Genomic DNA, 20,732 nt, shown 5'->3' with positions numbered 1-20,732 from the left:
GCAAACCCTGACAGCTCTGATTGGAAGGGTGCATTAAATGCCCGGTGCCCCGAAGAGCACAGCACGCTCCAGACCCTTCCAAAGCTCTGGTGTCAGACAGAAAGTTGGCAGGCCACCTGCGCCTTTCTATTCAGCCTGCCCTCTTGCTTCCTGGCACCGTGTAAGACAGAATGCTCATCCTACGGGGGCTCTCAGAACAGCAGTGAAGTCTAAGGGGGCTCTTGTCCCTCCCAGGAGGCTTCACCTTCGCTCCCTTCACTCACACACTGGCACCTCCACAGCAGCCCACTTCGGGCTCACCCCTAGGGCACTCACTGAAGCTCTGCTCACACACACACTGGCACTTCCAACAGCACCCTGCTTGAGGCTTAACTCAGCTCACTTCGTCCCCACGGCACTCTAACTCAGGCTTCACCTTTGTTTCCCTCACCCACACAGTACCCCACTTCCGGGTCCCCTATTCATTTCTCTGCGTTGCCTTTCTCCCTTAGAGTTGGGCCTGACCACAATTTAGTCTTGTGTAAGTCCCTTGAAGCTTTTAAAAGTTTTAAAATTTTTAACCTGTAACTTCAATTCCTTTTAGAGAGGAGTGAACAATGACCCATCTCAGATCATCTCCTTTTCTGGGTTCCAGAACAAGCTTCCCACTCTGCCAGGAGAAGCCGACCTGTTAAGTGAAGCACTGCTCTGGGGTGATGTGCACGGGGCCAAGGGTCACCGTTCTGCGGCAGCTACTGAGACAACAATGACTCCATGGACCACGTAGTCCCAATCCTCCTGGGTCCATGGCCCTGCAGCACTGCAGCACCAACGCACTCAGACCTGGACTCTGCTGGATGCCCACACTCCTCATGGGAGTCCCCAGATGGGGTTCCAAGTCCTTGGCTTGGCTGCCATGTCTGGAGAGTACATCTAAACAGAATGCCCAACGGATGGCATTCCACACTGGCAGTTGCCTAAGCCTGACGCATTATACTCGTCTCCTGCTCTCTGTGACCAAAACAATCCCAACACAAATTTCAAGTCCTTGACCTTAGCTTTGTGTTGTTTGGAAGCTGCTTTCTGAGAAAAGCAGGGGCTTGACGCTGGGCTGTGCTGCTGACACCACCAGCCTGCAACCCTGAGCGCCTTCCCGGGGCGAGCTCCACCCTGCCTCCAGCACCGGGCCAACATCCCAGTGTGGGTGAGGTCTCATCACTGTCCTTGTGCAGAATGACACTCCCGGCTCACCTTCTTCCTCTCTAAAGATGATACCACCAAACTCTTGCTTATTCTCTCAAATTACAAGGCAGAAACTATTCTTTATCCACATCACTCATTAGCTTATTCTGCAACTGCAAATCACATCAGCAGTTTCTCACTTCCGGAGTGAAATGCGTGGAGGCATCCTGCGGTGGGGGGCACTCACGGGCAGGGTGGCCGGGGCCACAGGGGAGGCGAGGCGCTTGTTGATCGACTGGAAGGCGGCTGCCTGGACCCCAGCGATGCTGTTCACAATCACGTTCCCACTCACGGTGCCTGTGGGAAGGTCAAGCAGGAGGTCAGCACGTGCACGTCAGGCCCCCTCCTCAGCACACGGCCGCCTCTCTTACCAGCTGGCATGCTCGTCCCAGTCACCGATGTCTTAATGGTTCCTGTCTGCTGAACAAAGAAAACTCCTTAGAATTTCACACCAAGTTCTCCCTAGACTCCGACTTGTTTGAGAGTCACACCGTGTGCACACAGATGCAAGCCACCCCACATGTGGCCCTGGCTCCCGTTGCCAGTTTTGTGCATTGAGAGGACAGGATTCTGCCTGAGCAGCTGCCTCGCCGGGTGCAGACGGCCTGAACTAGAACTGTGACTGTGCTCTGCACTGCGGTGGCTGCCCGGCTCTTGCCCGGCTCTCCCCGCAGTGGTGGAGCAGATGCCTGTACACCTTTTAGATGAACACTTTCCTGCCCCGCTGACGGCCCAGCAGAACACGGAAGCTGTGGAACCTGTGTTCTGCAAGCCGACTCCACACCTGTGAGATGCTCACCTATAGACGCACACAGTAAGGGATGCCACAGGCACAGGCTTCAACACCGAAGCCCGCCTGGCCATACCTTCCTCATGCTTTTTAAAGCATCTGTTTGTTTCAAAGACCAAGCCCTTTTCCCTGCCTTCCCCAAAGAGGAAGGTTCGCAAGCTGACATTAAGTGCTCATCTTAGTAAGCAGCCCTGGCACCAAATGGCAGAGCTGGGGAGGGGCAGCCCCACATAGGGCCAGTGGCCTCTCCTCACCAGCACTGCAGCATTGCCCACGGTGGTGATGGCAGGCTGCCCCTTTGGTGGAGCCTGCACAGGCTGTGGCTGTGGAGGGGCCTGGGCCTGGGTCTGAGGGGGCACGGCTGGTGGCCCCGCAGCTGGCTGGCCCCCTGCAGCCTGTGCCTGCGGCAGTGGTGGTGGTGGCTGCTGTGGCGGTGGTGGGGGCTGCTGCTGCTGCTGCTGCTGCTGCTGGGGAGGCGGCTGAGCCGCTGCTGGCTGCTGCGCCTTCTGTTGGTCAGCCAGGGCCTAGAAGAGCAGAACAGAAAAGTCGCTGGAGGAGTGGGCAGCCACGCCTGGCTGAGGCACTGAGGCAGCAGACCATCCCGTGAGGGTCCGAGAGTCTGGGGCACACACCTTTTTCTCTTTGGCAATCCGCTCTGCACGAAGAGACGCAACCTGAATGGGAGGCAGTGGCTTGTCGTAGTTGATTCCACTAAAACAGAAGCAGAAATTAAAGACTCGGTGGTCATCTCTCGCACACAATCTCCCTGCAGTTTCGGTGACCCACAGTCACCAGTGATCTGAAAAGATTTCTGGCCAACTCCAGAAAGGAGCACTTCCTGAAGCCTGTGTGCAGTGAGGGGCAGGCTGCTTCCTGCCCACGCTGCCACGCTGCCCGTCAGTGCCCAGATCAGCCATACTTCATCAACAAGGGACCTCCTTAGAAAGGGCACGAGCGGAGTGCGCAGGGCTTGGTGCTACCTTCAGACCTTGGTGGGGGACACTGCCCTCCCCCATGAGCTTCCCGAAGACACCCTCAACACAGCCCAGGGAGCCCCCAGCACTCCACAGACACGTCTGTGACATGCCACCCTGCCCACACAGGTGCTGGATGGGATTCTCCCTGTCTCACCTGCGACACAGGTGCAACCGTGCAGAGCCCAAGCTTTGGTGCCTGCAACACCAGGCCATGGACACAGCCAAGCCCAGTCTGCTATGCGAGCCTCTTCTCGCACACCACGGAAAATGTGCCTGCAACTTCCAGAGAACCTCCTTACGCTGGCTAAGACGTCAGGGGAGCGACTACTCTGCTCAGCACTGAGCTGCCCGGGGCACACCAGCAAGCATGAGCTGCATGGGCATGTCCATTCAGTTCACTGTCAAGTATGACGAACGTCTGCCCTTTGCCTTTAGGCTCACAGACAAGGAAGGCAGGCTCATTGGGAGCAACATCAGGGCATGTGTGCAGGTTCCAACAGGTGGTCTGGCCTCAGGAGGCACAGCAGCCTGGCTCAAAGAGAATCACTGAACGGGCTCACCGCAGTTGCCTCAGGAGCCAGCTCACCTGACAAGGGCATCTGGCTGCCCTGTGCAGATTCTCAGAGCCCCAGGAAGGAAGCAGTGGCTGCCGGGAGGGAGGTAGTGGTAACAGCTGGCAGGGGTGACCACTTCACACCAGGAAAATTATACAAACACAGCAAACACCCACACGCCCAAGCTCTCAGGTTCAAGAATGACTGACCTATCCATCTATCAATTATCTTTTTCTTTCCCCTCCTTGCTGATTTTCAAAGCCTGGTCCAGTTCTCTGCACAACTCATTACATTTCAGTGAGCACCAAAGCACAGACATACCTTTCTGCTAGCACAGAGGCATGCTTGGGATTTTTCTGGAAGGGGTTCATGCCCAGCCTGTGGCACAGAAGAGGAGAAAGAGATGACTCCAGCCAGAAGCCTTTGTGACAGAGGAATCAGACACCCAGACACCCACGGGGCTGGGGGCAGGGCTCACAGTGGCTTGATGGGGGGGCTTCTCTTGCCAGCAGTCGTCTTCATCAGCTCAAAGTGATTCGTATACAGCTGGGTATGGGCGGCATTCTCGTCCTGTGCGTAGAGCTGGCTGGTGCGCACAGGGCGGTTGTTTTTGCTCTGAAACAAAATGGACATAAGCATACCAAGGTCAGCCGTGCTGGTTCCGTAACTGGATGCAAACTCCTTTCCTGCCCCTGCTTTACACTGTAAGGACACCAGCAGCAATGACCCTAAGTGACTCAGTTCAATCCCAGCCCCTCCATTCAGCAACCACAGATGTGGGAACACCCAATTCCAGGGGCCACATGGCAGGAGACCAGGTGTGGAGCCAGCAGTAAACCTCTACTAGTGGATCCAACGCCAAGTGGCAGTGCTGACCCCACTAGTCACCATTTCCTCTAGGGACAGTGGCACAGAGGGTGAAAAAACCAAACAACACCTGAATGTCTTGCTAGCACCTCTCCCCTTTGCATTTCTGATCTTTCTCATGAAGCCTTAACCCAAGACAGCAGTGCAGCCCGGGATGCAGGTGTGGGCCTCCACGTGTGGGTGCATATGCACACACGGGGTGGCTCTGTGTGCTGAACCGTCATGGACATGTTCTCACATCCAAAGGAAACTCCACAAAGGAGCTGGGGAGAAAGGACAGTCAGCATGAGCCCTGTCTGCAGACAGCAGCCCCAGGCCAGGGCCAGGGCCGGCACAGCAGCGAGTACACACAGGCTGCGGCAGGGATGGGTGCCCAGCCACACACACTCCAGGTGCATCCCCCAAATACAACACAGGTTTCAGGGCTCCAGATGTGCTAGCCACGTAACTGCACACCGGTACTCAACCTGCCTGCAATCTCCTTCACAAAGATTCAGCATTCCAATTTGTTCTGTTTCACCTTCAGGCTTAGGAGTAGTTTTGCCTTTCTGGATTAGCTCCAGAAGTCAGTTATGGGAGGAGGGAAAAAGTGCTTCACGGTCATGGTTATTATTAAAAGCTTCCACGACATAAGAGGGCTTCGTTTTTCATTTTAAACAGAAAAGCAAAGAAATACTTAACGCATTTTTTTTTTCAAAGGGATAAGCACTTGGTAAGAAGAACCAGGATGAACGAGCTACAGTGTTGTTACCAGCACACAGGGCATCACTTGCATACAGCAAAGGCAATGCAAGTGCCAGTGTTCATCTCTCACAGTCCTGCCACGATGGGCCCTGTGGTACTCAGCAAGGGGACTGACTGGGCACACCAGCTGCAGCTTTGTCACCATGAAGGGGTAGCATGGTGGAGCCCTGGGAGGAGGCCAGAGCTGCATGCTGTGAGCACAGCCAGATGGAGAGAAGCAGGTGCAGATGTGGGAGGAGCAAAGGGCATAGCATAGCAGCTCATCTAAGCTAGGCTGGACATCATGACCTTGGGACAGTTTTCTAACAAGAAGTGGCAGCACCTCTGGTTGGTTCTGGGTACACAAAGGAGCCCACCTAACTTACAAATTCAAGGTCAAGCTCCATCTTTTTATGCTCTAGGTCAGGCACCCTGCAGACCTCATTGAATCCTAGAGAGCTCTGAGGCCAGCTCTGCCAGGTGAGGCCAGCTCTGCAGCCTTAGGTCACTGCACCTGCCCACTTCCTCCCAGAATCGGGCAGCGCTCACCTTGCCCTCTTCTCGGGGGATGATGACATTCTCGTAGCGATTCCGGCACTGTTTGGAAGAGCGGTAAATTCGGCTGCAGGAGTTGACGACATCACTGACAAGATCCCAGTTCGGGGTGTGAGCAGGTGATACAACCGTGAGGTTCAGCGGCAGCTCCAGTAGCTGCTTGACGGCCTAGACGATTAGGGTTCAGAGACAGGAAGTCAGCGCCCTGGGAAAAGGGCTTTCCCAGCCACAGGCTCCCCCACATGAGCCACACTGCGCACCTGCAGCAGGGCCCAGTCCTCCCCGATAAGCCATTCGGGACTGTCCTGCCCGGCCTCGGCCGTGGGTTTGGGGTAACTGATCATGGGTTTGGCGAACTGTGCCTGCTGCTTCAGCAGCAAGTTCTTCTTCTGCTCCTTCCCCTCACGTCTGATCTTGAGCATGCCCGGCGTGGCTCGGTCAAACAGGGACCTTGGCGGGACCACTGCCTCTCCATGCCGCTGCTTCTTCTTCCTGCCAGCAGCTGAACAGCAAAGACAGAAGAGACTGAGAGTGAGAAGCAGAGAGCAGACTGGCTGTGCTGCCAGTCAGGACACTGCCAGCGTTTGCACTCTGCAACAAGAGGGCAGCAGACAGCAAGTGGCTACTCAGGTGCAGCAGGAAGGCAAGGCCACGCACTCCCCAACTTGAGACGCCCACCTGAGGGGTCAGTCTTGTGTCGCTTTCGCTCCTTTCTCACATATACCGGAGGCAGCTTAGCCTCTGGGATGGGCGTGGTTTCATACATGAGACACATAACCGAGTCGATGTAGATATCGTTGTCGTCTTGAGGGGGAGTGGGCGGGGTCCAGAGCTGCACGGAGAGAAGGCCCAGTGAGAAGCAAGACAGGAGCAGGCAGGCAGCTGCTCACCCCACACACCGGAAGGCTGCTCACCGGCATCACCTCTGTCTGCCCGTCAGCGTCCTCGTAGACGTACTCCTGCAGGAAACACAGGTGCGCTTACATGCCCAGCCAGCTTCACGCTGCATGCCTGACATCATTTACTATGCAGGTCTCCCAAGTAAGTCCGGCCAACACGAGTGGCATTAGACTTACAACACCACCACACAATTCAGAAGCCTTATGAAAATCCAGAACAATATGTCAGCCCTCAAGAAGTGTACGATGTGAAACAGGAGTTATGGGGCTGGCATCACGGCACAGCAGGTTAAACCATCAAAAGCAAGGCTGGCATCCCACTTGGGTGCCAGTTTGAGTCCTGGGTACTTCACTTTCATTCCAGCTGCTAGCTAACTGGCCTAGCCAAGCAGTGCCCACGCTCTCGGCCGCCGTACCATGCTGTAGGCGTCCTCTCGGGTGTAGGTGAGGAGCTCAGGCTCCTCCTGCTGCAGCTGCAGCTGGGCTTCTCGGTCCTGCTGTGCCTTCGCGTGCCGGGACTCCCACTCCCTCACCGAGGCCATGACCGCATCCTGGCAGGCAGAGCGCAAGTCACACACTCAGAAGCAGCAGAGCCCAGCCCTCCTTCAGCCCCTGCCGACTCCACCCAGGCCCAGCCTCAGAGTGCAAGTGAACACCTGCTGGCCTCCTGTCCCATGGAGCATCCATGGGCATCCTCTGTGTCTCAGCGCTGGACACGGGCCCCTCTCCCGTCTAGCAGCTCAGAATCAAAGACCCAAGACAAAATGCAAGCCACAGCTGCCCAAACTCATCTCCTCCCGGCTGGGCGTCTGCTGCTTTAATCCAATGAAGCCACATCTACTTCAAACCCAACGTGCAAAGCTTGAGAGTCTTCATGGTAAACTGACCAAAACCAGATTTGCTTACCCCACTCTGTTTTTCTTGCTGAAAGGAAGTATGGAAAAATTCCAGGTAGTTCAAGGCATATTTTTCAATAGGTGTGAGCTGTTCCAGGATTAGAAGCAAGTTAATAAAGATCAGCTGAGTTCCATTCAAAAGTGATTATTGTTGAATAAAGCGGACAAGTAGTATTTTGAAAGAGGATCATGTTTTTACAAAGCATTTATCTCAAAAGGAAAAGTCTCCAGACCTGCTCCATGAAGTCGGTCAGCTCCTCCAGCGGCGACGGCCCGTCACCCAGCTGCATGTCGCTTGTGTCTGACGGAAGGGCGTCCACATCCGACCCAGGCACGGCTACCTCAGTAGCTTTCTGTGCATCTTCTTCCAAACTCTCAATGCTCTTGAGGGCCTAAAAAAACCTCTGGATTTAGAAACTGGGATCTGCTTTTGAAACTGAGGCATTCTGAACAAGAGCCACTCCTCAAATAGTTACAGCAAATGCCACCATCATGCCTCCCTTCACCACAGGCCCCACTCCTGAGGTGACTCATCCAGAGACAGTGAGGCCCGGGGCCTGTACAAAGTGAGCAGCAGAAGCCTAGGGGCGAGCACCATGGGGCAGCAGCTAAGCCATAGATTATGATACCGCATCCCACAGTGGGGTGCCAGTTCAAGCCCTAGCAGCCTCCCATTCATGGGAAAGTACCAGGTGCTGGCTCTAGCAGCTGGGGACACATCCACATTTTATCTGGCTACACAGATGCATCTACCTTTCAAATAAGTAAAAATAATAAACATAAACCTGGGCCTTCCAAAACCAACAGCTAACAGCTAACAGCTGTATGGGACATGCAAGCCTCAAGGAAGGCAAAGCAGGCCAACGTAACCACACTCAAGGTACGGCCACAGGGTCGCTGACCTCCAAGAACAAGGAAGGGCAAGTTGGTTTCGTCTCATTCCTGACACATATCCCTGGCCAATGACAGTGTGAGGTGGAGAGACAGAGCCCACAAAGACACACAGATGGTCGCAGCACAGCTCAGACTTACAGGCTCGGAGCACCCAGGACATGTGGCAGCAATACACCTCACGACGGTGGACGACACACAGACACCAACTCTGAAATGGGTGCACGGCCTACAGCTGCACAACATACCTCACATATGCCAGAAACCATTTGCAAAGTGATTATAGGTCTATGTATTTTAAATGTTGAATATCTACAAGATATGAAGGAGGGTATCATGACAACCTCGGGGTAGGTGAGGTTGGGAACACAAACATTGCAACCAGGTGGCATTTGTCACTTGGGACACATCAGAGTGCCAAGTTCGAGCACACCAGTGGCCCTGAACAACTTGCTAACAAGGCAGGTAATGGCTCCGGTGGCTGAGTTCCTGTTATCCACGCTGGAAACTGATTGAGTTTCCAGCTTCCAGATTTTGTGTGGTCCCAGACTGGCAGGAGTTTGAAAAGTGACCCAGTCAATGGGAGCTTGGTCTTTTTCTTTCCTTTCCCTTTGTTTTAAGATTTGTTTATTTTTATTGGAAAGTCAGATTTTTACAGAGAAGGAAAGTCAGAGAGGAAAGCTCTTTTGCCCACTGATTCACTCCCCAAATATCCACAATGTGGGGCTGAGCCGATCCAAAGCCAGGAGCCAGGAGCCTCCTCCGGGTCTTCCATGTGGATCCCAGGACTTTGGGCCATCATTAACTGCTTTCCCAGGCCACAAGCAGGGGGTGGATGGGAAGTGGGGCCGCTGGGACCCGAACTGGTGCCCATATGTGATCCTACCACGTGCAAGGTGAAGACTTTTAAGCATTTGGCTACCGGGCCAGGCCCCCCGTCTTTCTAATGAACTGGAAATGCAAATTAACCCCTAGAGGTTTGGGATGGGGTCCTCCAGGACAGCCAAGCGGCCATCCTGGCTGTTAGGTGGCAGCTCTACCACACAAGTGCACACCCAGCACAGGTGCACAGGAGCACAATGCCAGATGATGTTCAGGCAGCAGGGTATAGACCAGGGGAGGGGAAGCTTCACCTGAGCAAGTCAACCCCTGGCTGAAACACATCTGATCTAGGCTCCTGTTAATGTGCCTGAGAAGGCAGCAAAAAAATGATCCAGTGAGACCTGGAGGAGGCTCCTGGCTTTGAACTGCCCCAGCTGTGGTTGTCATATCCATCTGGCAAGGACACTAACGATAGATCATTTTACTCCGTTCCCTTTTCATACTAGAAACAGGCTGCATGTAAAGTACAACTGCCACTTTCGTACTTACTGCCAAGCAGCAGAGCCAACACACGGCAACGGCTCTCAGCATACAAACAGCCACGTCAAAGCCACACGAACACACCCGCAAGACTTGCTGTCAGACACACACACACTAGACCGCTCGTCCTGTTACACACACACACCGCACTTCCTCACACACACACCACTCTTCCTGTCACACACACACACACACACACACACACACATCACTCTTCCTGTCACACACACACACATCACTCTTCCTGTCACACACACACACACACCGCTCTTGCTGTTACACACATACACACACACCACTCTTCCTGTCACACACACACACACACATCACTCTTCCTGTCACACACACACAATCACTCTTCCTGTTACACACACACACACACACACACCGCTCTTCCTGTCACACAGACACACACACTACATCACTCTTCCTGTCACACACACACACCGCTCTTCCTGTCACACACACACACACACACACACATCACTCTTCCTGTTACACACACACACACTATACCGCTTGTCCTGTTACACATACACACACACACAAAACACAGCTTTTCCTTGTGAGCTGTGAAATATACATTAGTGAGGGGCTACTTACCTGGCAAGTGCTGGGACTCAATATAGGTGCCAAGCTCCCTGCTTTTGGCCTGGCAAAGCAGCACAAAAACCTTAGGATCTTGAATTTTTGTGGGAGACCCAGAAGAAGCTCCTGGCTTCAAATTGGCTCAGCTCTGGCTGTTGTGGCCATTTAGGGAATGAGGCAGTGGATTCTAATCTCCCTTTACAATAAAAATAAACATAAGTGTGTGTGTGTGTGTGTGTGTGTGTGTGTGTGTAAGTGGCTGCAATGGCCAGAGTTGAGACAATTTGATGACCAGAGCCTCCTCAGGGTCTCCCACACGGGTGCAGGGTCCCAAGGCTTTGGGCCGTCCTCTGTCGCCTTCCCAGGTAATAAGCAGGGAGCTGGATGGGAAGTGGAGCAGTTGGGATACAAACCAGCACCCATATGGGATCCCAGCAGTTGCAAGGCAAGGATATAACCACTGAACCATGGTGTCGGGCCCATCACTACCTACTTCTTTTAAAGACTTATTTTTTTAAATTTATATTGGTAAGGCAATACAGAGAGGAGGAGAGACAGAGAGGAAGACTCTCCAACCAAAGATTCACTCCCCAAGGGCTGCAATGGCTGGAGCTGAGTCGATTTGAAGTCAAGAGTGTGCAGGGTCCCAAGGCTTTGGGCGGTCCTCAACTGCTTTCCCAGGACACAAGCAGGGAGCTGGATGGGGCCGCTGGGACTTAGAACCGGCGCCTATATGGGATTCTGGCATGTGCAATGCGAAGACTATCTGCTAGGCCATGTGCCTGGCTCTATTTTTTAAATGTTTATTTACTACAAAGTAGAGAGAGCTTCTATCTGCTGACTCACTCCCACTGTCCATGACAGTTGGGCTCGACAAGGCAGAAATCAAAAGCCAAGAACTTAACCCGCATCTGATGTCTGTGCATGGAAGGGACCAGACATAGGACATTCCTGGGGAAGCTTCCGGAAGCAGCATGTGCTGAGAAAGCCAACTGGCTGCTGTCTCAGTGGAAGCCGACCCTCCACTGTGTATTCCCAAAGACTGGGCCCTGTGTCTCATAAGCTTTTCCACTGCTCAACAGCCAGGCTTGCAAATGAAAGAGGAGGCGACAGCCAGCTGAACAGAACTTAGCAGGCAAAGCCAACAGGGTACAGGGAGTGGGAATGCATGTGGGAGGGCTGTGTGGTTAGCACCCAGCCTTCCACCACACAGCCAGGATTCAGCATGGAGGTGAGGTCAGTAGGGAACCCCCAGCCACAGCAAAGAATCAGAGTGAAGGAAGCTGGCCCTCAGGCAGAGACGTCCCTAAGGGTACACTGTGGGCCTCAGGGAGCAGGACGGAAATAAAACAAGTGGTACCAACGTCAGCACCATCCCAAAGAGTTCTCATGGGACCCAAAATGATTCGGCAAAGCAGAGGCTGAAAGCTGACACTCTGGCAGTGTTCATGAGCTAGTTAACGTGCTTGTCCCCCCCCTTGGCCAGGCTGTTTGGGCCCTCAGATACCAACACAAGCCAGCCTCGTGACAAGAGCTCAACCCCGGGCTCTTCTGAGCAGGACGAATGCAGAAGGCCAACTCCTGTGGGGGTCAAGCAGGTTGAGGGGGGAGGCCATTGACAGAGACTGGCAAGGAAAGGGACCCAGGAAGCTCTGAAGTACATGAACTGCTGAGCTTGGGGCCTTGTTGTGGGTGTCAAGCGAGAATCCTCCTGACAGAGGGGGGAAAGGAAGGGGCTAACGGGCCTGGACATGAAAGCCCCGGGTGAGCGGACACTCACCTCGAGTCAGCAGTGACTCTCTGGGCAAGGCCAGAGAATTCTCACCTCTATGAAAGGTCTTGCAATCTTGGGAGCAATGTTGTCTGTGACAGAAGGTTCTTGAGAGAGCACGACAAACTCCTCAGCCTTGACAGGGAAGCCAGTGTCATCCATGGGGGAGTAGACCTCAAACAGCTCCTGGATGGTGCGCTGCACACACACACACACACACACAAAGGACCCAACTTCATGCCTCACCCGAACCGGTGCCTGTGTACCAGCAAACTGTCAGGAAAGCATTCCTCATTGTCAGGTACCCAAACCACAACTGAGGGGTACCTGTGTGAGGAAGGCCATGGAGTAGTCATTCCCCTGGGCAGCCACCTCTCGGATCAAATCTTTAGTTCCATTCTTCAAAAGTTTCTCTTCGATGGAATTGCCGCTCACAAGCCTGCGAACAAGACAGCACACAATGCTCATGCTCGAGCCAGAGAAGCACAGACAATTCTAACACTACGATACTGTCTGAAGGCACTCAGCACAACTTGGAGTGACCCCGCCGTTGGAGAAGGGACACTGAAGAGCCTGACATGCTGGGACCACAGCGTCCACCATGCTGCGCCCCACGGGGCAGCTCACATCCAAGTGGGAAGTTTCCTGGTCACATAGGGAGGGACTCCTGTCCATGTCAAGCCCTGCAGTCCATGCTACTGACCGTGACACACCGTGGTGAGCAGTGTGGTATGTCTCGCTGCGTGTCCTGCATCCTCAGATATCTCCTCCTCACCCCAAAAGGCACTCATTTTCCTCCTGGTGCTGTGCACTGATGGGGTCGCTACAACCCCATCACACGTACTCCAGTCTCTTCTTTCTACCACAAGTGCAAAACTGCAACCAACACTAGTTCCTGGACATGGCTGCGCTGGGGATGACTTGTAGGTGTCATTTTAAAATCAGGAGAACATGTCAAATACTTAGAGAATGTCTAAACCAATCGCACTGGGCATCACCTGGGGCTGGTGGACAGGTGTGGGCTGCTTCCACTAGTGTGCTCTCAGACAGCATGTTGCACTAAGACACCTCCCTCGCTCTGTGAGCTGGAGCAGCTTTTCTCTTGTTTCTCACTTGGAATTCACTATATTCACAGGTTCCCTCCTCATAATGTAAAATAATGTTTTTAAAATTCGAGGGGCAGAGAAACAGAAGACAAAGAGAGCTCCCATGTACTGCCTTCAACAGAGAGGCTCCCAGATGCCTTCAACAGCTAAGACTGAACCAAGCTGAAGTTAAGAGCAGGGAACTCAATCCAGACCTCCCTCGTGCACCTGCTGCTCCCGGGACGCCTGTTAGCAGAAATATTCTCAGGATACTCAGAGGGTAGCCATGCCCCAACCCATCTTACCATTGTATTTACCACACAAACCACCCTTTAGACATATTCATGTCCTGGCTGCTCCATTTCCAACCCAGCTCTCTGCTAATGACCTAGGGAAAGCAGTGGAGGATGGCCCACGTGCTTGGGCCTTTGCCACCTATGTGAGGTGTTCAGATGAAGTGAGTTGCTCCAGCTTGGGCCACCATACCCATCTGGGGAGTGCTTCAGCAGATGGAATATCTGTCTCTCCCTGACTCTGACTTTCTTTTTTTTTTTTAAGATTTATTTTTATTATTTTTTATTGGAAAGGCGGATATACAGAGAGGAGAGACAGAGAGGAAGATCTTCCATCCGATGATTCACTCCCCAAGTGAGCCGCAACGGGCCGATACTATGCCGATCCGAAGCCAGGAGCCTCTTCCGGGTCTCCCACGCGGGTGCAGGGTCCCAAAGCTTTGGGCCGTCCTCAACTGCTTTCCCAGGCCACAGGCAGGGAGCTGGAAGGGAAGCGGGGCTGCCGGGATTAGAACCGGCGCCCATATGGGATCCCGGGCGTGCAAGGCGAGGACTTAACCACTTGCGCCACCGCGCCGGGCCCGACTCTGACTTTCAAATAAAGAAATACGCTAAAAAAATACAAGGGGGCTCAGCACGGTAGCCTAAGGGTTAAAGCCTTCACCTTGCATGCACCAGGATCCCATATGGGTGCCAGTTTGTATTCTGGCTACCCCGCTTCTCATCCAGCCCCGTCTGTGGCCTGGGAAATCACTCGAGGATGACCCAAAGCCTTGGGACCCTGCACCCACGTGGGAGACCCAGAAGGGACTCCTGGCTTTGGATCGGCTCAGCTCCAGTTGTTGTGGCCACCTGAGGAGTGAACCAGCGGACAGATCCTTCTCTCTGTATGTCTGACTTTCCAATAAAAACAAATAAACATTAAAAAAAAAAAAAAAAAAAAAAGAAGTCGTAGTTCTAGGGCTGGTGTTATGGTAAAGTGAGTAAGCCACCACCTAAGACACCGGCACCCCATATGGGTGCAGCCTACTTTTGACTCCCTGCTAATGTCCTGAGAGAGGTGAGAGACCTGAAGGAGGCTCCTGGCTCCTGGCTTCAGCCTGATCCAGTGCTGGCTTCTGCAGCTCACTGAGGGCGGAAGCCATCTTTGCTTCCATGTAACCGACTCAAAATAAATAAATCTTTAGAAAAAAAAAAGTTGAAACAGCCTAAGATATTAAGCAGCAGGTCAAGGTTCCGCTTGCTGGGGAGCCCCTTTCCCGACGATGAGCAGAGCAGCAGGTGCTGGGCTACAGCTTCAGCACTGGACAGTCTCCGGTGAATGTCAAGTGCACGCAGGAGATGAACAGCACGCACTTCCAAACGTACAGGCAGCCCCGCCCCAGGCAGTCCTCACCTGTAGATGTGAATGTCTTTGCATCTCCCAATCCGGTCACACCACTCCTGGGCCTTGGCGTCCATCACCGGGTTTAGGTCATTGTCGTAGAACACGACAGTGTCGGCCTCCACGAGGCTGACCCCTGTGGCACGGCTGTGAGTGGAGAGAAGGGCGCAGAAGACCCGCCTGTCCCTGTTGAAACTCCGCATCAGCTCCTGAGACGAAACAGGACATTGCACCTTTGACGCCTCAGACACCCATCAGCCAGAGACCCCCACCAAGCTCACGGCAACCACCTGGCACAGAGCTTGGCACAGGCCAGTGTTGGAATTACACCAGAGAGGAAGCATCTTACTCTGGCTCTTCGGGCCCTTGCACCAGCCTGCTACCTGCAGGTCACAGACACCTGTAGGCCCTCGCTCAGGAACAGCCCGCAATGAGTACGGAGGAACGCAGCTGTCCTCATGGTTACTGTCAGCTCAATCTGTAGGCCCCAGAAGAAGTTCAAATCTTCTTGGGGAGGGATTTGTGCTTTCTCATTTATCCTCAGGCAATGCCAGGACACTTTACAGGCAAAACCGTCCTGGAGTAAGGCTGAGGAAGCGGGTCAAACAGAAGCACCGCAGCGTGCATTTCGGCCTTGCCCAGGACAGTGGACCACCAGAGGGCCTGCCCGGATTCAGCCGTCTGCAGCCCGACTGCCTTGCACAACTCTGCTGCACTGGGCTTTCTCACGGCCTTACCAGCCCACATGGGTAGTGCCAGCAGCCGGACTCTTTAGGATGTGGCCCACAGAACACTCTTTCATTACTCACTTTTCCTTACGCGGCCATCTAAACGCTGGTACAATGAACCAGTGAGTGCACAGAATGTTGAGTGGCATGCTGTGTACAGCTTCAGGTTTAGAATCTCTAGACAAAGCATAACTACATCACGGCTCACGTCAGGCCTCCTGCTCTCTCTCGAGAAAGCCAGCAGATCTGTCCCTGCCCCTCTCCCTCAAGGATCTGGGCACTCTCCGGGTTTCCGGCCACCTCCGGAACACATCAACACGGCCTGATGCTGACTGCTGGTCGCACTCTGCTGCCTGTGCCCAGGGGGCTCGGGACAGCCTCTTCCTCCCCTGGCCACAGGGGCACAGATCCGCAGGATGCGTAGGCACTCAGACACAAGCCTCAGACCTGGTGATTAAAGTCACAAATATTAACAAGACGCGTGGCTTCTGGCTTACTTGCCGCTGTTCACTGCTGGCGTTTTCATCAATCCGTATGTAGGTGAGGTGATGGAAGTTTAAGAACATCTCTAGGATGTCCAGCATCAGAATCATCTGCGACAAGATCAGCACCCGGCGTCCTTCGGATCTCAACTTCTGCAGCAAGGGCGCTAAGGCTTCCAACTTCCCTGAGGATGCAGCAGCATTGGGGCGTGTTGGCAGGGAGGGGCGTCACCTCCCAGGCCACCAGCCTCTAGCAGGCCCCTTGTACCTGAGTCAAACTGGACCAGCCTCAGCTCAGGAAACTGCAGGGAACGCAGAGCTGTCCAGCACCGCAGCTGCTGGAGGAAGGGGGCCGCGTGCTCCTCCAGGCGCTGTCTCAGGACCCGCAGCCTATGGCTGTACAGAGAGGGAGGCCTCGCCACGCAAAGGGATGGAGGTGCAGCCACCACAGGGGGGATCACACAGGCCACCCTAGGGGCAGACAGTGGGCGTGGTCACCAGGTGGCCCATGCTTCATACTTGGCAAAACTCCAGAACTCTGACTCAGTGGTCACAGAAACCAGTGTTGGGATTTAGTCACCACAAGTGGCAGATCATAGTGAGGGAAGGGCAGAATGATGCCTGCCGGCCCAGGCCTTAGCAGCCAGGGCAGGAATTCGCACAGCTCCCAGAGCGGGTTCCAATGGGCCCAGCCCATTCTGGGAGAGAGGCACGAGTGGACTTCAGATGCTACAGCCACTGCCTTCCAAGAAGGGCCCTGTCAACAGCAGGACATGACGGCATAGCAAGCCACCTGTGCCATAACTGTCAGCTGAGTGGGGCTCCTGTGACTTTGTCCCAGCTGATTCTAAACCCAGCAGTTCATCTATAGGTCCAAGGGACCACAGACTGGACAGACAGTAGGGTGGCTCCATTGTGGCATTGCCCATTCATCTCTCTATACCCACTTGCTCCTTGTCTGAAGGTCTAAGACAGAAGACCCAGGGCTGAATCATGGCACAGGGAGCAGCAAGGCTCTCCTGTGAGTGGAACAACTGGGAAACAGCCATTGCAGGAAAGCAAGCAGCAGCTGAGGACACCCTGGGCTGAGGGCCCACAATCACAGACCCACAAGCAAGGCGAGCCCTTCTGGGAGAGCAGCACAGTCATTCATGGCATCTGCAGCCCAATCTTGCACATACTTCTCACCATGACCCATTCACTTACGCACGTGCTTATTTCAGTTAAAGAGCTTTTTTTAAAAAAATGTATTAATTACATTGTATTATGTGAAGTTAAAGGGCTTTTCAATCAGCAGCAGCACTAACAGCTGAGGAGCTTTGAGTCCACTTGCAGCACCAGGGGATCCAGACACCAAAGCTCAAGACCTCAGACAGTGACACCCACAGGATGGTGGGACAGGGCCCAAACGACCACAGGAAAGGCTGCCCCACAATAGACAGGCCACTCACCTGCCCAGCACATCCTGCAGGGTCCCCAGCAGGTCACTCTGACTCTGTGAGGGGGACACGTGACTGTTGGCCAGTCCAGCCCCCTTGCCAGGCAGGTGTGCTCTGTCCGGCAGCGAGCAGACCCTCAGCAAGTCCCTGCCGTACACGGGGGCCTGGCAGCAGCGCCGCTCATTGGCAAGGTGGATCTGGTCCAGCCGCTCCCTGAGAAGTCTGGCCTTTTCCTCCTGTGCAGAAACAATGCTGAGAACCTCAGGCCTCCCCTCAGCTGTTCCACTCTGTGCTCGCCAGGAACAGGCAAGCAGATGCAGAGAAGAAAGCCATGGCCCCACCCTTGCCAGCAGCAGGAGTACATGTAAAACGTCGAAAACCTCTGCTGCAACCCAAAGCCCATAAAAGAAGCCCAGACTTCTTTTATATCAGGAAACATATTTTAAAATCAAAATTCCACAGCCAGAGAAGCTGCTCCTGAAATCACCTGAATCAGAGAAGCCACAGCCATGGCAGAAGGTGACTAGACTAAGGGGATGTAGGTGGGGTAGCTTACCTGGGTAGGCCCTCCACCAGGGGAGGCTGGCTTAGAGGCAATCCCAGCTTCTCCCACAGCCACTCGACCTGGAACACCAGCTGCAAATGCAAATATGGGACGTTGCAGGGAACACAAAGCCGCCGGTCACAGGTAGTTGCGTATCAGCAGCCAGGAGCCTTGGCCTCCAGGTGCGTGCCCCACAGGGGCCATGTGCACATACCACCAAGGTGTGCAACAAGCACACAGCCCTGGTGTTTAAAACCCTCAATGCAAAATCACTCAGGACACATTCAGGACTGTTTCCCATTCCTGCTCCTGACACTGTGCCCAGCACTAGCCAGAACCAGTCAGTCAGCTGGGCACCCCTCTGAGCACAACAGCAGCTGTTACAGGGGAGTGGTCAGGGGCATCTGAAGCTCAGCAGACACCTCAGGGCAAGAGTGGGGAGGAACTGAAGTTACAGAATCTGGCACAGACTTCACACCAGCTCTGGCGTGCCTGAGAGATAGGAGGAGGGATCCATGGGGCTGAGACCTGCCCATACTGAAGGGCGGACTGCAGCTCTTGGACTGCAGAGGGGAGGGAGGCTGGAGAAGCGAATGGCTAGCTCTCAGAGTACTGGGAAAATCTGGGAGGTAGGACCCATTTCTTCAACTGGCGAGGAGGATGGCTGCACTGACACCCACAGAAACAGGTGACACCCTGCCCCACTCCAGCCCGGCAGCCTCCAAGGCACAGCCAGACACAGCTCCACGGGCCTGGCAGCAGCCCTGCCTGGGCACCATGGACCAGGCGCAGGGCAGAGGATGCTCAGTGGTCAGCTCCAGGGCCTTGCTTGCTTCCAAGTCCATCCAGGCAGAACTGGAACCCCAGCAGGAGAAGAGAGACATTCAGAGTGAAGCAGGTGTTGGGACGAGGCCAGGCCTGGGAGGCCAGCAGCTGTGGGACACGGGTCCAGTGCAAATGAGCTTGCTGTCACCTTACACTCCAGGACAGTCCCTGAGGTATGTGTGCTATACTAACAAGTAAGGCTTCTCATGGTCCCAAGAGTCTTGTTAGGATAAAACCAAAACTACATTCTTATAACAGTGGAGGCGGGTTACAAGCAAAGGACAAAGGGAGAATGGAGCAGACACAGGGTGGGACCACACTGGCTGCCAAGCTCCACTGAAGCACACACCTGTCTTCCACTGCCCGGACAGGAAATGAAGCCAGCAGGAAGAGTCCTCCTTCTGTTCAGAGCACCCTACCTGGTGGGGTCAAGGGCGCAGGACTGGGGCCGCTGGCGGGGGACTTGCTTCCCAGGGTGCTGTGCACAGCCCCCGTCTGAGACACGGTCTGCATCACCACAGGGCCAGGGGCTCGCAGGTAGGGCTGCCCCGGGGCTGACACGATCTGGAGGACGCTGCCTGCAAGCACAAGTGCACCAGGCCACATCAGTTGCACCGGTCCTCCAACATGCTGCTGCCACCCGGTGGCAAACAAACACACTGACACTGAAAACCCAACGTACCCAGACAGATCAATGCAAAGTTGAGCTCCTTGGAGGGGCTGAAGCTGGGGCTCAGAGGGCCAAGACACTGCCGTGCCGTGCCACGCCAGAATTCTCATATGAGGGCTGGTTTGCATCTCAACTGCTCTACTTCCCACCCAGCTCCCAGGTGAAAACAGGAAGATGGTCCAAGTCCTTGGGCCCTTGCACCCATGTGGGAGACCCAGATGAGCCCTAGGTTCCTGGCTCTGGCCTGGCCCAGCCCTTGCTCACGGAGTTAACCAACAGATTTTAGAGTTTTTTCTCTCTTCTGCTCTATAACTCTTAAAAATAAACAAGTCTTCAACGTGTGCACCACTCCAAGGAGCCACCCCGCTGCACCCCAGCAGCACCTGGCAGCCGCTCAGGGTGATGGCCAAGCCAGTGCCAGACAGCACTCCTAAGCTGTCATCTCAGTGGGGAGCAGCAGATGACCACCACTGAGAGGAACTGACTGCATGACTAAGTCACTGCTGCATCGCCACTCAAGGTTAATTCTTAATCTCAAAGCTAAGTCCCTCACCTTCTTCAAAAGCAATTACTAGATACACCCTGCTCTTAGCTAATCGTGTGGCCACTCATCTCTGAACATTTCACAAGAATCTCCCTCTCGGGTACATGCTTCAACCTCATCTGCAAAGTGGGCACCACTACTCTGGAAGCTGTGCAGGGTGAGGCTGAGCACAGCCGCCTGCAGACAGACCCTGTGCAGCAAAGCAGCCAAGGGACAGCAGCGCAATCCCAGCAGGCAGTGCCTCCTTCAGCCTCCTCTTGAGCAGCTGCTCTTACCTTGAAGCTGCAGGGGCTGGCCGGCCGTGAGCTGCCGGAGCTGGCTGTGCGACAAGGTGAACTTGTTGCCCTGGAACTGCAGTGTCACAGGTGTCTCGGGCTGAGTGACCCGGCTCTGTGGTCCTGCGATGGACGCCAGCTGTGCTATTTTTACTACCTCTCCACCTGTTGGATGCAGAGGAAAAGGTAACTTCGGTACCTAGACAATGGCTTGTCACGTTAAACGACCACCTACGGTATGCTGAGGTCACAGAAACATTTCTTAGGTATTGCTTTCTAGAATTTTAAGAAAACAAGATGTTTTAATAGAAACAGAACAACAAAATACCATATTTTAATGGTTAATTTATCTACAGCTGACAGAGATTT

At 54.1% G+C, this 20,732-nt stretch overlaps 1 protein-coding gene and 1 non-coding gene across 2 annotated transcripts in view; both read right to left on the bottom strand.

The window, feature by feature from the left end:
- The window catches only part of EP400 (E1A binding protein p400), an 80,081-nt gene that overhangs the window by 9,540 nt on the left and 49,809 nt on the right, over positions 1–20,732 (bottom strand). The window contains exons 24-45 of the mRNA XM_040987163.1: positions 20,364–20,528; positions 19,294–19,452; positions 18,062–18,141; positions 17,518–17,741; positions 16,335–16,537; positions 16,082–16,251; positions 14,869–15,065; positions 12,422–12,533; positions 12,149–12,292; positions 7,716–7,874; positions 7,493–7,570; positions 7,003–7,137; positions 6,602–6,646; positions 6,366–6,519; positions 5,948–6,189; positions 5,682–5,855; positions 4,021–4,157; positions 3,864–3,920; positions 2,644–2,722; positions 2,266–2,535; positions 1,593–1,638; positions 1,409–1,518 (exon numbers count right to left, since the gene is read on the bottom strand). Of these exons, the coding sequence (XP_040843097.1) occupies positions 1,409–1,518; positions 1,593–1,638; positions 2,266–2,535; positions 2,644–2,722; positions 3,864–3,920; positions 4,021–4,157; positions 5,682–5,855; positions 5,948–6,189; positions 6,366–6,519; positions 6,602–6,646; positions 7,003–7,137; positions 7,493–7,570; positions 7,716–7,874; positions 12,149–12,292; positions 12,422–12,533; positions 14,869–15,065; positions 16,082–16,251; positions 16,335–16,537; positions 17,518–17,741; positions 18,062–18,141; positions 19,294–19,452; positions 20,364–20,528 (3,140 nt within the window). The remainder of the gene's footprint in view (positions 1–1,408; positions 1,519–1,592; positions 1,639–2,265; positions 2,536–2,643; positions 2,723–3,863; positions 3,921–4,020; positions 4,158–5,681; positions 5,856–5,947; positions 6,190–6,365; positions 6,520–6,601; positions 6,647–7,002; positions 7,138–7,492; positions 7,571–7,715; positions 7,875–12,148; positions 12,293–12,421; positions 12,534–14,868; positions 15,066–16,081; positions 16,252–16,334; positions 16,538–17,517; positions 17,742–18,061; positions 18,142–19,293; positions 19,453–20,363; positions 20,529–20,732) is intronic.
- Positions 15,321–15,453, bottom strand: LOC121160966. Its single transcript, XR_005884595.1, has one exon. It is a non-coding gene; the product is annotated as a small nucleolar RNA SNORA49 (small nucleolar RNA).

This window comes from Ochotona curzoniae, unplaced genomic scaffold (assembly GCF_017591425.1).
Source record: "Ochotona curzoniae isolate NIBS_2020 unplaced genomic scaffold, NIBS_Ocur_1.0 contig_46, whole genome shotgun sequence".
Classification (NCBI taxonomy): Eukaryota; Metazoa; Chordata; class Mammalia; order Lagomorpha; family Ochotonidae; genus Ochotona; species Ochotona curzoniae.
The sequence above is the reverse complement of the archived record's forward strand: the minus strand, read 5'-3'. Positions and strand labels throughout refer to the sequence as shown.